This window comes from Zalophus californianus, chromosome 9 (genome assembly GCF_009762305.2).
Source record: "Zalophus californianus isolate mZalCal1 chromosome 9, mZalCal1.pri.v2, whole genome shotgun sequence".
NCBI classification, from domain to species: domain Eukaryota; kingdom Metazoa; phylum Chordata; class Mammalia; order Carnivora; family Otariidae; genus Zalophus; species Zalophus californianus.
The window spans coordinates 112936904-112953690 of record NC_045603.1 but is presented as its reverse complement, the minus strand read 5'-3'; the positions used below and the strand labels follow the sequence as shown (position 1 = coordinate 112953690).

The following is a 16787-nucleotide window of genomic DNA, read 5'->3' as shown; positions in this document are numbered from 1 at the left end:
CCAGAGTGTAGTTATCACCCAAGTCCCAAGAAATGGGATTCTAGAATCTCTGGGTAGTTGGGAACAAGAGTTAAGAATTCTTTTCTCTCTAAGGCTCTGAAGAAAGATTCCTGGTAGAAGACAGATCACTTGTGCCTTGTAAGAATCAGAAATGGCTTCATGGGGTGCAGGAAGCTCATGTGAGCTGCCAAGCACTGACTGAGTAAGTAGAGGAGTATTCCTTTCACAGAATTACCTGAGCAGGCTCTCTGGGGCAGGTACCAGGAATCTGCCTTTTTGATAAGGCCTGAAGTGTCCCAATGAAGCCACCTGTCCCAAAGAACTGGCAATGGCAACCTCTGGCTTGAAGGACACCGAACATTGTGCTTGGGGCTACCACTGCTGTGGGGCCTTGTTTTGTTTTGTTTGCTACCAGTGCGATTCTAAGGCAGGGGATGTAAACCAACCTAATTGGTAAGCTCTGCATAGTAAACCTCATGTGTCTCCCTCTCAGTGCCTGGCATATAACTCACTGCTTACATCACAGACCATTCCTGAAAAGGGCCAGATAATAAGTATTTTAGATTTGTGGTCTATATATTCGCTAACACAACCACTCAACCCTGCGAAAAGCAGCCATACACTCTATATTACCGAATGGGCATAGCATTGTTCCAATAAAACTTTACTTAACAAAAGCAGGCCTGGTTTGCTGACCCTTGTTATTCACCAGTATGTATTCTATATACCCTAGATGACATGTAGTTACCTTATTGCTTAGTTACTTTATTTTTTTAAGATTTTATTTATTTATTTATTTATCAGAGAGAGAGGGCACAAGCAGGGGAAAGAGTAGAGGGAGAGGGAGAAGCAGTCTCCCTGCCAAGCAGGGAGCCCGATGCAGGGCTCGATCCCAGGACCCTGGGATCATGACCCGAGCCGAAGGCAGACGCTTACCCATCTGAGCCACCCAGGTACCCCTGCTTAGTTAAAGACTTCATAGTGATTCTTCCTCTGGCCCTTCCGAATACTCAGCCCTGATTTTATCCTCACCTATCAATTGGAGAATGTAACTCTAAGAGAGGAAACTAATAACTTTAGAAATTTCTAGGCAGGGCAGAAAATTATTCTGGGTGAAAATATGTATGAATATCACATTCAGTATCAGAAATTTCATTCCACCCTTATCCCAGCAAGGTTGCTGTATTTGGGGAAGACATTGCTTCAAGAGAGGAAGCACTTCTAGAAAACCAATAGCCAACAAGGCATGGAACTCTCTGCCACTTAACTCATAAGTGGACGGCAGTTCAAACAATTCAGTGGGGGGTCTCTTTATGGCCTCTTTACTCCCCCACCACCAACTCTTCCCTCCTCTCATGACCAATGGTCATCAGTCCCCTTTGCTCATTGGTCAATACCATGACTTTCAGGGGGGCCCACGAAGTAGTGATGAAAGAGCTCAGAAAAACATTGCATTTGCAATATAACACTGATAGTTTTGAAACAATGCTTCCACATTTGGAGCTGTATTAAGAGATTGGATGAAAGACAAGGTGCTAAATCTTCTTGCTTCAATAAAGCCTCAAATAATAAATCTTAAAGTTGTCCATGCAGACCCGTGTGTATTTCATCTCTGGTTGAAACTGGGGTGTGTGTTTCCACATACATAGAGAATGCTTCACTCTTCGTATTCTATTTTTTTCTATTCATAGAACGAAAATGAGAATCCTGGATATGTATCACTCCCTGTGATTTCTAACTGGACATCAATGAAGGAGGGTTCATTTCTGTGCTTGCCCAATCCCAGGAACATAATAGCATTTACTTGAAAGTGACCATGTAGAAAAGTATTAAGGAAAGAGCCTGCACTCATTCCGTCCTTGTACTGTATATTCCTGTACTTTGGTTTCCCCCATGCTGGTTCTGAATGATTAAAAGAAACAGGAAGCAGAGGGATGGGCAAAATGGGTGCAGGGGAGAGGGACACACAGGCTTCCAGGTATGGGATGAATAGATATTCACAGGAATAAAAGACACAGCAAAGGTAATATAATTGATACTGTAATAGTGGTATATGGTGACAGATGGTAGCTGCACTTGCGGTGAACATGGCACAATGTATAAACTCATAACTTGTCAAATTACGATGTTGTGCACCTGAAATGTAACACTATCAATTATAATGGATAAAACAGTTTTTTTTAATTTAAAAATTCCAATAAATATAAATAAAATGAAAGTAAGAGAAAACATCTAGGCAGAGCCACCCACAACCGTGACAGATTTTTAAGGTCTCAATGGCAACAGACTGAATCTTAGGACTCAGGGCAAAGCAAGATTGTTTGACCTGGTCTCCTGATCTTTCACAGGTTCCGCCTCCAACAGACCTGGGGATGAAGACTGCCGCCATCTTGGCTCTGATTGGCTGCCTGGTCACGGTCACTGAGCCCAAAGTCTACACTCGCTGTAAACTGGCAAAAATATTTTCAAGGGCTGGCCTTGACAATTACCAGGGATTTAGCCTTGGAAACTGTGAGGTTTCTTCCTTCCTGTTCTTTTTCTACCTTTGATCTCCCTGCTGAGATTCCAAAGTCTCCCCAACCGCCCAACTTTGGCTTGTCCCCAGCTCTTCCGTTCGCTGCCCCGCACCCGCCGCCAGGAACACCTGCTAGCTATCCATAAGTTCTCCTCAAATGATGCTCTCTGGGGCACCTCTCCTCCTCCCTACCTGTCATGTCCTCACTCCTGGAGTCCTGCGTGAATGACACCTGCAAGGGAAGGAGAAAACAATGCCCCCCCCCCTTGTTGGCTTGGTAGGGACAGACCTGACTTCCGGCCTAGTCCAGGTGCAGCCGCGGACTAGGTGTGCATCTTCGGAAGTGCCCCATGGGTGTGCTTCTTGCCCTATCCCTCCCCAAGTTCTGTTGGAACCACAGCATTATTGTAACATGTATAAGGGAGCTCTCCTCTAAGAGCAGAGTTGGAGAAAAAAATGCATTTCTTTTACTGGCATTTCTGGCTTTTTCCCCCTCTAGGGATCTGCATGGCCTACTATGAGAGCCACTACAATACAACAGCTCAGACTGAGCTAGAGGATGGGAGCATTGACTATGGCATTTTTCAGATAAACAGTTTCACATGGTGCAGACGGGCTAAGCTACAAGAGAAGAACCATTGTCACATTGCCTGCGCAGGTACAGTTTTGATTTTCCAAAAATAATGTTCTCAGGAGTAAAAGCAGGAAAGCTGATAATGGAATATCTACCCATTTTCTGCTTTGACAAAAACTTGGAGTAGATGTGCAAGTAGGTCTATACTCTGCCAAAAAATTATTCAAAAGTTCCCCGGGGTGACACTCACAGTCCTGTGGCCTACTTGCCCAAAGATGACTTATTCCTTCTAGGATGGTTTTTGTGAAACAACCATAAAAACGGAGGGGTGGAAAAATGACCTTTCATGCATAGAGACATTAAATATGTTCAGGAAGAAGGAGAAAGCTGCTTGCCAACTGCTTTCCATAAAGCAATTTACTCAAAGTATGCATTTATACTTCTTTGTAGAGAACAAGACAAATAAATACACTTTGCATTTCTTAAACAGTAGAAATTAAGCTAGAATTCACTTCCAAGGCTTCTACTTCAATCATTTAAGAAATATATGTGTGCACAGAACTGAGGCTGGCAGAAAACATCAGACATGAATTCTGGTATTTGGAAAAAGAATATATGCTTTAGGAAGTTAAAGGACTATAAACAGGTGTGGGCTGAGTGTTGTGGACTTCAGAGGACAAAGACATCATTGATAAAGTCATGGAAAGTCTTGTAGACACAATGATATTTGATCTAAGACTTGGAATATAGGTAAGATTTGGACATTCAGAGATAGAGAAGACTCATTCCAGGTAAAGAGAACAACAAAAGCCAAAAGGTGCATGGTGGGAAGAAGGTATGGGGCACACACAGGGGGCAGTGAAACATTTGTGCTATCTGAACAAAGGGGATGTGAAGACAAGTAACAGGACATGGGGTTGGAGCGGTTGATTACTACCTGACTATGAAGGGCCTGGGAAGCCAGGTAAGACGTATGTACTGATTTCTGCCTGCAATAAGAAATCAGTAGAGGTTAGTTGATTAAGCATTGCTCCAGAAGGATTAATCTGCAAGCAGGGTATGAGATATTGCCATTGCAAGTGGTGAGGTGAGTGATAGAAAGACCTGAATGATGGTCATGGCTGGGGGCATGGAGAAGAACAGGCAAGAGATGCTCAACAGATCCTGCCCTCTCTCTACAACATAAGCTCCATGAAGGCAGGAATTTTATTTGTTTTGTTCACTGATACATCCTCAATGCCCAGAGGGGTGTCTAGCCAGAGTTTTGGAATTCAAAAGATACTCATTAAATAAATGAATAGAAGGGGGGCACCTGGGAGACTCTGTCGTTAAGTGTCTGCCTTTGGCTCAGGTCATGATCCCAGGGTCCTTGGATCGAGCCCCACATCGGGCTCCCTGCTCGGTGGGAAGCCTGCTTCTCCCTCTCCCACTCCCCTTGCTTGTGTTCCCTCTCTCACTGTGTCTCTCTCTGTCAAATAAATAAATAAAATCTTTAAAAAATAAATAAGTAAATAGATGATAGATAGATAGATAGATAGATAGATAGATAGATAGATAGATAGATAGATAGATGGAATGAGGAGCAACGGTGAAGACAGAGTTATAAGATATTCTATGGCAAACTTCTTAGGAGCAGGAAATAAACTTTTAATTTCTCTTTGACACAAACAGGATAATCAGTACGTATGTTTGAATGTATGAATGATTGAACAATGTGTTAACTTTCTAGTAAGTTTTCCCTACCCCTACTTTACAAGAGAATGCTCACTAACTCCTGAAGCAGATCATACAATTGTCGATCAAGTCCTAATTTAGAACATTTTTCTGTTAGGCCAAAATCTACTTCTTTCTAGTTTTCTTCCATTAATTCTAGTTTTTCCTTCTGGATTTATTTGAAACAAATTTGCTCACTTTTATACATAGAAACTTACTAGAAGCTTGAACATGACTAGTAGATATTTCTTATCTTTACTTTCTTACCTTCTGGGCTAAAACTAGTTCAGTGTTTTCACCTTCCTAGAGGTATGACTTTTAAACCCCTCCCTATCCATGGCCAATTTCATTAGCATTCCCCAAGAGCTTGCCAGTGGAGTCTTCCAGTTAAACACAACAACTGGACATGTACATTTTTAGAAGTTGAAAAGTAGGAGGACAAGTACTGGCTAATGTACTAATTAGAGAAATTTGAGTCCTAAACTGACAGTGGGAAAGCCAAGAAGCAACCATAGAATCCTAAAAGGGCTCAGAAATCAGCAGGATCAGCTAATTCTGGAAACTGGAATGAAAGTAGGTAGAAAATAAGAGGATTGATGGGAAGTCCAATTAAGCAGCAGCTAGACCATCAGATTCCCTTCCTGACTCCATTCAGCTACTGACATCTCCTCCTCAATCTGGGCAGAATACTGGAGTTTTCCTTTCTGAACAGAGTAAGTAGAAAGTCTCTCAACTGAGGGGCCTCAACAACCTGTGATAGTGAGAGTTCCATACTGAAAACATGAGAGATTAAAGTTTCCATAGTCCCAGGCACTTTCCTCCACTTAGATCCTAGAATGATGGAAATCAGGCTAGACTCTCCAGAAGAGAAGATTCTGTTCTGGAGAATTCAGACAGATGAAAAGTACATAGCTAAAGATTCTGAGTAGGAGTTCTCCATGAACAAAACTAGCCAGACTTCCCTATAGGGAGATACACAGTTGAAAATCCCCGTGTCTGTGTACAGAACTCCTAATCAGCTTTTTAGTCTCTCTTTCTTAAATAAGTGCAGATAAACAAGGATCATCAGGCTTCATATTATTGTCATTGACATGAAAGAATGAGACAAAACAAAACAAAAAACAAAATCAGATAAAAGTAACTTGTTGAAAGCAGAGATTATACAGGGAAATGAAAATTTCAAATGAAAAAGGGAAGTGTCATTGATATTTTCAGATAGATAACATGTCTTATCAATGAAACAAGAAAAGGATGCTTTATTAAAAAAGAAATATTTGGAGGAGCACTCCTAGAAATTCAAAATATGATTATAGACACACAAAAAAGCTCAATAGAAAAGTTGGAAGATAAGATTAAGGAAATCTCTCTAAAAGCAGAATGAAAAAGAAAGAGATAGGTGGAAAATAGGAGAAATAAAGATATGATAAATAAATGGATCTGAATAATACAAGTTTCGGCAGGATAGAAGAGAAACAGTAGATAGAATGAAATCTTTAAAAAACATTTCCAGAACCGAAGGGCATGCGTTTCCAATTTATAAGGTCCATCACATAACCAGTATAGTCGATTAACATAGATTCACACTAAGGCACATCCTCTTGAAATTTCAGAAAACTAGAGAGAAATAAAATACAGTATAGTCTTCAAAGAGAGAGTAAAACGTGTTCCATACAAAAGATCAAGCATCAGAGTAGCATCAGACTTCTCAATATCAATATTAGAAGCTAGAAGAAAATAGAGTAATGTCTTTAAAATCTTGAAGAAGAATTATTTCCAAACTAAAATTTTATGCTAGCTGAATTGTCAATATATTGTGAGTGTAGAGTGAATATATTTTGAGACAAGCAAGTTGTCCAAAAATTTACCTTCTACAGAAAGAATCCTGACTGGAAAACTGCTAACTCAAACTAAGTACTACAAGAATTTTTTAAAGGGGGCTACTTACGAAGCGTTGTCAGATTGCAGGGAACCCCCAGGAAGGAATGAAGTAAAGGATTAGAAATAGCAGATCATTACTAGCCCCTGGCCCAAGTGGGAATGGAGAGAGAGCTGTGACCCCTACCCAGATACAGTCTGCATGGAGAAGTCTACCTTGTAGGAGTTGTGACCTTCGATCAAGGGACACAGTTTGTTCTTAGTGATTTGACAGAAAAAAAAGCTGAGGAAATATATATATATCCCAGCTTCACTGTCCTTTTCCCTTGCAATCTCCTACTAACACTCGTTGTTCAAATCTGCCAGAAGTCAGAGGACAGGGGAGGTCTACTGATGTCATCCAAATAGATCAGCCTCTTAGTGCACAGAGCAAGGTAAAGGAGGTTAGAGGGTGGCTCGGTGGGGGCAATGAAAAGATATTTAGCACAAAACTGTTGGAGAAGGTGTTGCATTAAAAGGATAAAGTAAACCAAGAAATAGGAAGACACAGATCCGGGAAACAAGAGATTTCAATAAAGGAGAGAGGCAAAGGGAATCCCCAAGATGATTATGAGGGATGATCCCAGGATGAATTTTTATAGTTGATTTCTCAATTGATTATATTGTAGTCAGAGACTATAGGGTATATGGTTTCAAACCTTTGAAATGATTTGAACCTTATTTTGTGGTATAGACCTAGGATCACCATACGGTATATAATTATGGTGAATATGCATTTGAAAAAATAATGTGTATTCTACAATTATTAGGTAGATATTCTATACCATCTATATGTGTATATATATTCTATAATATATACATATATTATATACTTATTTTATTAAATGATGAGAAATAATGAGAAAGATGTATTGAAACCTCCAACTATAATTATAATTTTATGTATTTCTCCTTTCAGCTTTGTCAGTTTTTGAAGCTCTGTTATTAGGTACATACACATTGAGACTGTTAAATCTTCCTAATGAGTTGACCCTTTTATCATTAGTGCCAGTGCCCCTCCTTAACTCTGATAATATTTCTTATCCCAAAATCTACTGTACCTGATTGTAATACAGTGACTCAGTTTTCTTTGCATGATATTTTTCTTTCCATTCTTTTACTTTTAACTTATCTGTATCTTTACATTCACTGTGAATTTCTTATAGGCAACACATAGTTAGGTGTTGCTTTTATATCCAGTCCAACAATTTCTGCTTTTCTTTTTTTTTTTTTAAGATTTTATTTATTTATTTGAGAGAGAGAGAATGAGAGATAGAGAGCACAAGAGGGGGGAGGGTCAGAGGGAGAAGCAGACTCCCTGCCGAGCAGGGAGCCCGACGTGGGACTCGATCCCAGGACTCCAGGATCATGACCTGAGCCGAAGGCAGTTGCTTAACCAACTGAGCCACCCAGGCGCCCCAATTTCTGCTTTTCATTAGGAATTTTTAGAACAGGGGTCAGCAAACTTTTCTAAAAGGGCCAGATAGTAAAATTTTTAGGCTTGCGTGCCTATACAGTCTCAGCTGTAACTATCCAACTCTCCGTGTAGCACAAAAGCAGTCATAGACAAGATGTAAATGAATAAGCATGGCTGTGTTCCACTGAACCTTTATTTAGAAAAACAGAGGGTAGGCCTGTGGGCCTGTTTGTTGAACCTTGGTTTAGATCATTTATATCTAATGTAATTACATATGGATACTTTAAAATCCACTGTCTTGTTTTTTGTTTTCTTTTTGTGCTGTCTGTTTTTGGTTCATTTTTTCTGCTTCTTTTGGATTACTGAATATTTTTCAGTATTCTCTTTTATTTCCTCCATTGGCTTATTAACTACACTTCTGTATTATTTTTAGTGGTTACTCTAGGGCTTACAATCTGCATCATCTTCTCACATTCTACCTTCAAATAACATTATGCTACTTGACATATAAACATGAGTTTTATGACAGTATACTTCTATTTCCCCATCTCATCTCTTATGCGATGTTGCTCTGCACTTTCCTTCAAGTTATACACCTCATGCATTTTTGCCTTAAAAGGATCTCTTTATATTGCCACATATTTACCACTTCCAACACTCTTCATTCCTTTGGTGGATTCATTTGGGCAGGCAGGTAAGAGATATCACTTTCCTCTACCTAAAGAATATCCTTCAGGGGCTTCTGAGTGGCTCAGTCGGTTAAGTATCTGACTCGTGGTTTCTGCTCAGGTCATGATCTCAGGGTTGGGATATCAAACCACACTAGAACCCAGCTAGAGCCCAGCTAGAGCCCAGTTAGAGCCCTGCTTGGGCTCTGCCTTCAGTGGAGAATCTGTTTCCCCTCTTCCTCTCCCTCTGCTCCTCTCCCTGTTCATGCACCCTCTCCTTCTCCCTCTCTCTCTCTTTCTCTCTCTAAAATAAATAAATAAATCTTTTTTTTTTAAAGAATATTTTTTTGGAATGGAGGTCTACTAGAAACCATTCTCTCAGCTTTTGTCTATTGGAAAGTGTCTATATTTCACTTTCTTCTTTGATGGATATTTGCTTTCTATATAAAATTCTAGGCTGGCAGATGTTCTTCTCTCATTTTGTTAAAGATCTCCCTTTGTCTTCTGGCTCACCTTGTTTATTATGAGAAATTGGTGATTTTCTTATTTGTATCACCTGTGTGTCATGTCTCTTTTTTTCTCTACCTGCCTTTAAGATTTCCTTTCAATCTCCAATTTTCAGCAATTTGATTATGATGTGTGTTTTCTTGTTTATCTTACTTGATGTTCATTAACATTTTGGATCCCTGAGTTCATAATTTTCATCCTTTCTCCTTCTAAAACTTGAATGATACATGTATTAGATTATTTGCTGTTGTCCCACAGGTCACCACGGCTCTTCATTTTGTTCAATCTTTTCCCCTTTGTGTGTTTTATTTTCAATAGTTTCCGTTGTTATATCTTCGAGTTCTCTGATCTTTTTTCTGAAGTGCCTAATCTATTAAATTCATTCACTGAATGTCTTATTTCAGAGGTTGTATATTTTCAGCGCTAGGTAATTGCTTTATATATTTCATTTCCCTCATTTTATTCATGTTTTTCTTTAAGTCCTTGAGATAAATAAGCATATTTATAAGTTGTTTTAAATTCTCGCCTGGTAATTCAATCAACTGTGTCATTTCTGGGTCTTAACATTGACTGATCTTTCCCCTGGTTATGGGTCACATTCATATGCCTCTTTGCACATACAATAACATTTTGTTGGATACTAAAGATAGTATATGTTACATTTTTAAGTGTCTGGATTGTTTTCTTCCTTTAAGGGGTGCTGGATTTCATCTTGGCAAGTAGTTAATTCTGATTAGCTTGACCCTTTTAAGATTTGCTTTTAAATTGTGGTAGGGAAGTTTGAGAGTCATCTTTATGGTGGAGCTAATTTAATGCTACTACCAAGGCATGGCTTTTCTAGTGTCTTTTGAATGTCCGGGGGTTCACCAACGTTTCACCCTCCTGACTAGTCAGAAATCAAATGTCTCCCAGCCCTGTGTGAGCTCTGTGATTGTACAGGTCCCTGGTAATTGTTTTCTAGCTAGCTTCATGGAGTCTTACTCTTTGCAAGCACAGTTTAAGCCTTTGGCCAAAGACTCCGTGGAATCCCTATGCGGATTTCTGGTGTTCTCCTTCTGGGTGGCCCCTTACTCTCAGGTATTCTTCTCCACAAATTGCAGCTCCCTTAGCCTCTTATCTCTGTCTCCTCCACTTAAATTGCCATCTCCTGCCTGGGTTTTACCTTTCTGGTCTGGCAAGTGACTCTGGGCAGAAAGTCATGGTAATCATAAGACTCCCCTCATTTTGTTTCTATCTCTCAAGCGTCACGATCCCGCCTTGTCTTTTGCCTAACGTCTGAAGATAGCGTGCTCATATATTTTGTCTAGTTTTCTAGTTGTTTACAGTGGGAGAGAAAATCTGTTACTCCATCATGGCCATGCCTGACTTCACATGCAGTTGACTTATTTAATATTGTTCAATTTAGTTTCAAATAAGGAAGTCTGGGGCAAACATATATCTGTAAGACAATCTTGAATTCTAGGAAATTAAAATGTTGGACGGTTCATGGTTAGAGGTGAAGGAACACTCCTATCTGCTTTCTCATCATAAAGAGCATGGGATTTTTAGAGACAGCTTTAAAATAGAAAACAGGATGTTGGTTTTATATCCTAATCACCCCTCAGTAGCTGGCCTCCCTCAGCCTCAGGCCAGGGAAGCTTTAATTATGGACAATGTCATTCTGTCCCATGTATTACAGAAGTAGGGATATTTGTCATGGGAACCCGGAAACAAGTTAGCATTAGGGTCTGTTTAGGAGAAACATGACGTTTCATATGTGTACGGGTTACGTGTACCTCTTGCCCATCTTCCAAAGCTATGCCTTCTCCTCACTCCCATACCAAAGTCTATCTCCAAAATTCCAGCTTACCTTCCCCAAACTATTTGGAGAGAATATTTTTATCTATACATATATATAAACATACATATATGTTTACACACAAATAATAATATAATACCAATCTTTATTTTCCTCCAACAGCATAGACCTCTTTAAAGTAGGAGATGTTTACTGAAAAAGGTGATTGTTGTCTCTTGTATCTAGTCTCTTCTACTTATGTTAATCTTTATTTCTCATCAGCTGGGTATCCGCGTTGGCTTTTGTCACTTCAGAGAGAGGAAGGAGATGTAAACTGTGGGCATGATAGTGATACTGTAGGTGGGAGGCAGGAGATTGCTGGGGAGAGACAGACTTTGAAGCAGAACTAACTTACCTGAAAATAAGTAGTTCTTTCTGTGTAGATTGTTGCTGTTTTCTGTTGTTGATGTGGGAGAATAAGCCATTCAGTTGAACAATGCTTTGCTGTTCAACAGAACCCTTTGACAGCAGAGACTTGTCTATTTAAAGTAAATTGAGCAAAAGCAATTCTTGGCATGGATCCTTAGAAATACTTGCTCTCTTGACTCATTTCTGCCCCTCTGCTGCCCCTCTGTGGCAATTTCATTGTGTCTTCACACCTCAGCACATCAGGTTCTTGTTTCCCAGCCCCCATCTTCCTTAACGTATTTTCCTAAGCAAATTCAAAGCCGTGTCCAACTAGCACTTTCAAGACATCTCATTAGGGTAACAAAAAGCTACAGCAAAGTGGGACACTGACAAACAAACTACAAGGTCCCCACCACATGGGCCTGAGCACCTAATCTCACCAATGGTACCCAGCATCCCCAGCCAAGCAAACTGCTTTACCCCAAACACAAGCCTTCCGTGATGTGTACACTCCTCTGGTGTGCTCCAGTCCTGGCATAATAGAACACTCTCTACTTCTTCCCACTATGTATAGTCGGTTTCCTTCCCGCCCCTTGAGGCCCCTCTGGACCCACTTCTCCTAGGAAATAGGCTCCAACAACTTTCAAACACAAACGGTATGCCAGCTCTTACCAAGCATTTGTGCACACAAAATAAAGTGTTTTTAGGTAATTTGAACATGTAACAGATACCAAGCACTTAAGTTTGGATCATCTCTTAATAAATAAATAATTACCTGAAAAATGAACAAACTACTTATATTTCTTTATCAACTTCATTAGCATATAGTATTCTATAAGCAGGCATCTTTGCTTAAGTGTCTGTGTTGGAAGGAAGTAGTCTAGGACAATAGAAGTTAAGCCCTAGGTTTGAATGCAGGCTCATTTACTGAGTATGGACTTCAGTTTAAAAGGCTAATCATGGTACTCAACCATATAGTTGTTCCGAGGCTGAACAGAGATAATACATGAATAGATTTAACGTGAGCTTGACATACAGTAAGTTTTCAATAAAGGTTGGCTCTTACTAATAGCAACTACTATTCTAACTACTCTTCTCTCTAGAAATAAGGCAAAAGACTTATAATCTAGCAAAGCTTTTTCACTGTGTATCAAATGCTAGTGAATTTGCATATTGTCTCAATTTGTTATCACCTATAGGTCCTATCTTTTGTTAATTTTCTTTTGATTAATAGAAGTTTGTTTTATTTTTTTTAATATTTTATTTATTTATTTGACAGAGAGAGAGATAGTGAGAGCAGGAACACAAGCAGAGGGAGTAGGAGAGGGAGAAGCAGGCTCCCGCTGAGCAGGGAGCCCGATGAGGGACTCGATCCCAGGACCCTCAGATCATGACCTGAGCCAAAAGCAGACATTTAACGACTGAGCCACCCAGGTGCCCCTAGAAGTTTGTTTTAAACTAAAAACAAACAAACAAACGAACAGATTTAGAATGAATTTGCTTAAAAGAAATCTATCATTACCTTTATCTTTTAGCTAAGCTTATCTGAAAAAGCAACCTAATTAGCAACTAAACTGGCACACTCAAGAAAAAACTCCATTTTCAACTGAGTTTACAAAATAATTTTGTATTGTAGTGATCCATTTAGGCTAACATTATTCTTTTTGGTTATATTTTTCTGAAAATAAAAATAATGCATTTCTATTGTAAAAAGTTTAGAAATATGCCGTGAAAATTTAAAAGCATTGGTGATCCCACAACTCAGAGCTAAACCTTCAAATATTGGTGACTATGACTATCTTTTTATTTTCTCTCTCAACCAATGCTGTCCAACAGTACTTTCTGTGATGATGGAAATGTTCTCTGGCTATCCACTATGAGAACCACTAGCCATGATAAAGATGCTATAAAGCATCTGAAATGTAGTGAGAGCAGCTGCGAAACTGAAGTTCTAATTGTATCGATTAATTTAAATTTAAATAGTCCCATGTATCTAATGGCCACCATATTAGACGGTGTAGCTCTAGGAGGATATTTCCTACAATATTGTGAACCTTACACTGGGAACATTTTCCACTATTATGAAATCATGTCAACGCACGATTTTAAATGGCACCTTATTTCATTCTATGGAGGTATTATTATTAATGTGAACACCCCTAATTATAAGGCAATTAGATCTTTTCCATTTGGAAGTAAATTTCCTCTTGTAAACAAAGCTACAATAAACTACTTTGTAAATAAATCTTTGTCTAGATTCATAAGTAGTTCCTTAAGATAGATCCAGAAAGAGAAATTACTAGGGGAAAAGATAAGAACCACTTTAAGGCTCTTGACACATTCTATTAAATTGTTTTCCTGAAAAGCTGAACTCATTATACTCTTACCACAAGCACTGAAGAGTGCCTATGTCATTGCACCCTTGTCAACATGGAGCATTACCTTGTCCTTTAAAAAATCTTTGCTTAGGGGCACCTGGGTGGCTTAGTCATTAAGCATTTGCCTTCAGTTCAGGTCATGATGCTGGGGTCCTGGGATCGAGCCCCGCATAGGGCTCCCTGCTCCGTGGGAAGCCTGCTTCTCCCTCTCCCACTCCCCCTGCTTGTGTTCCCTCTCTCGCTGGGTCTCTCTTTGTCAAATAAATAAATAAAATCTTTAAAAAATAAAAATAAAAATCTTTGCTTAATTGATAAATAAAAATGATATCAGATGGTGTAGGCTTTTGTGTCTTTGATTGGTGGTGGTGATGGGCAGAGAGATGGACTTCCCAGATTCCCTTTGAAGGGAAGATGTCTGGCTCCAGTGGCATCTGTATGATTTGCAGACAGTTTACCTGGCACCTCCTTTAGTGTTGTCTTAGCTGCAGAGGAGTGCCCCATCCAACATTGTGCCCCTCTGGGGCAGTCCACACCCAGGGACTAAGTGAGGGGGAGTCATAAAGACTTAGCCATTTGGGCACCACTTGGGCAACTTCGATGGGCCTGCATCACAACAGGACACATCCATCTACCCAGCCCAGCTTTTGCCCCTTTTCTTTCACAGATGTGGATCTCTTATAAATACTCTGCACCCCAAGCCCATGTCTGCACTCCAAGCCCATGTCTGCATTTACTTCTGAACAACCCACCGTGCAACAGAAGTGGTGTTGCAAATTATTTATTTGCCTTTTTCTGTCATGTTTGCCTGGAGGATTTTGAGGCCACTTCTGGGCAAGCAGGAAAGAATGCTAAGACCAGTGAATTCATTGGCAATCAGAAGATCTGTTTATGTCAGAAAGCCATAGAAAAACTAACAAAGACTAATGCGTCTGACATAAAAATTTTTGCATATAAAAAACAACTTGGATTGATTTTTTTATGCAAAAAACTGGAAAGTTAAATAGACAAGTTTACTATTTACTTATAAAGGATCGTGTGTGTCAAAGCATCCTAAGTAGAGAAAACACTGTACTATCCTCTTACTTATGTATTTCTTTAGGACACAGAAAACATTCTCTGCCTGTGTCTATTCTAAACACATTTCCAAAAACCCTATAGGACCGAAATTTCAAGAAGCCCAGATGTGGCTACTCTAGAAATTAAAAAGAAAATTCTTTGATTTGTGAAGAAGCTCAACAAAAATAAGAATATGGTTCATAGTTCTTCCCACCCTCCTGTTCCAACAAACAGTGAGAAAAGTAAAGAAAACCTGACCAGGGCTTCCCCTCAAATAACAGTCTCAGCTAATACTATTCTCCTCTCTCTTATAGCCTTGATCACGGATGACCTCACAGATGCAATTATCTGTGCCAAGAAAATTGCTAAAGAGACAGAAGGGATGAACTATTGGTAAGAGTCTTTCCTTGGCAGACTTTGGCTGACGTGTCCCAAACCGACAGTGTCCATTCATCACGCCCAGCGGGGCACTGACAAACTCACCTCTGCAGAGAGGTCCGACAACGTTAATGTGACCTTGTCTCTACCCTGCCCCGTGAGTGTGTGGGTGGACAGTGAACACGGCGAAAGGGGTTTCTACGGGGACGAGAGACGGTATGAGTCATGGTAGTTTGCAGTTGTTTTTCACATTAAGGTATTCCAAACAACAGAGCAAGAAGTGCTTTCTAATGTGAATTGCCGGTGAAGGCAATACACGAGAGCAGAAAAGGTTGAGTTTGCTCTCCACTTGGACAAGATCTTGGAGGGCTAGGGCAACATTTTGGGGGGGGGGGGAGAGAACAGGCAGCAGTGAGAGAAAGATGACCATGTCAGTTACACCGTACATTAGCGGGAAACTTCCCGAGGACGGTGCAGAGACATGGTTTCTGGTGCTCGAAGTAATCTGAGGCTGGGTTTCCTGTGAACATTGCTAACCAGGTCACCCACTTGGGGAACCCAAATTTTCAGAGGTGGGTGTTGAACTAAATGACCCATCCTTATAAAAGTTGTTTACCCGTTACTAAGGTTAATAAGGGCTAGGAGAAAATCTAGGAGAGAAAAGTCTTAAGGCAAAAGGATAGGGTCGTTAGATCTCAGAAACAAAACTAAATCCTGGGCACCGCTTATAGTTTTGTTTAATTACCTATGCTTTCGAACCTACGAATATTTGGATTGTTGTGCTTCTTTCTGTTGCTCCTACTTCCCTCTCCTCTTTAGGCAAGGCTGGAAGAAACACTGTGAGGGCAAAGACCTGTCGGAGTGGAAAAAGGGATGTGAAGTTTCATGAATTGGAACTGGACCCAGGATGCTCTGCAACCACTCCCTAGGATTTGTCACCCTTTCCCCCTTCCTCCCAATGTTCCTTCTTGAAGTTGGAGAGGGAAAACTAATTTATAGTTTTTAAGGAAATAAATATTTCTATTTAACTATCTTCACCCTGACTCTGTTTAAGTGATGTCATAAAAGCACAGTGGTGAGATTTGAAGTCACTTGCAAAACGTTCTAGCCCTAGAAGGAACAAACTTCCCACTTCATTCTAAGGATTACTGGCTCCTGTGGCCTTGAAATGGCTTTTCATTTAAAAAGAAGACTCCCGGGGCACCTGGGTGGCTCAGTCAGTTAAGCAACTGACTCTTGGTTTTGGCTCAGGTCATAGGGTCGAGCCCCTCATTGGGCTCCATACTGTGTGGAATCTCTTGGGACTCTCTTCTGCTGCCCCTCCCCCCTGCTCTCTCTCTCTCACTCTCTCTCTCAAATAAATAAATAAATATTAAAAGAAGAAGAAGAAGAAGAAGACTCTCAAATCAAGGAGAGCAGTAGATGAATGACCATAGTTTGCTGACCTCTTTCCTGAAGCATTAGGTCATTCTTCTCTTGGTC

General features: G+C 40.1%; 1 protein-coding gene across 1 annotated transcript; it reads left to right on the top strand.

The window, feature by feature from the left end:
- The first annotated feature begins 93 nt into the window (after window positions 1-93).
- On the top strand, window positions 94-16343 carry LOC113922130 (lysozyme-like protein 1). Its single transcript, XM_035729261.1, has 5 exons — window positions 94-202; window positions 2349-2511; window positions 3015-3173; window positions 15242-15320; window positions 16125-16343. The coding sequence occupies exons 2-5, from the start codon at window positions 2373-2375 to the stop codon at window positions 16192-16194; spliced, it is 447 nt and encodes a 148-aa protein (XP_035585154.1). The 5' UTR covers window positions 94-202; window positions 2349-2372; the 3' UTR covers window positions 16195-16343.
- The last annotated feature ends 444 nt before the right edge of the window (window positions 16344-16787 follow it).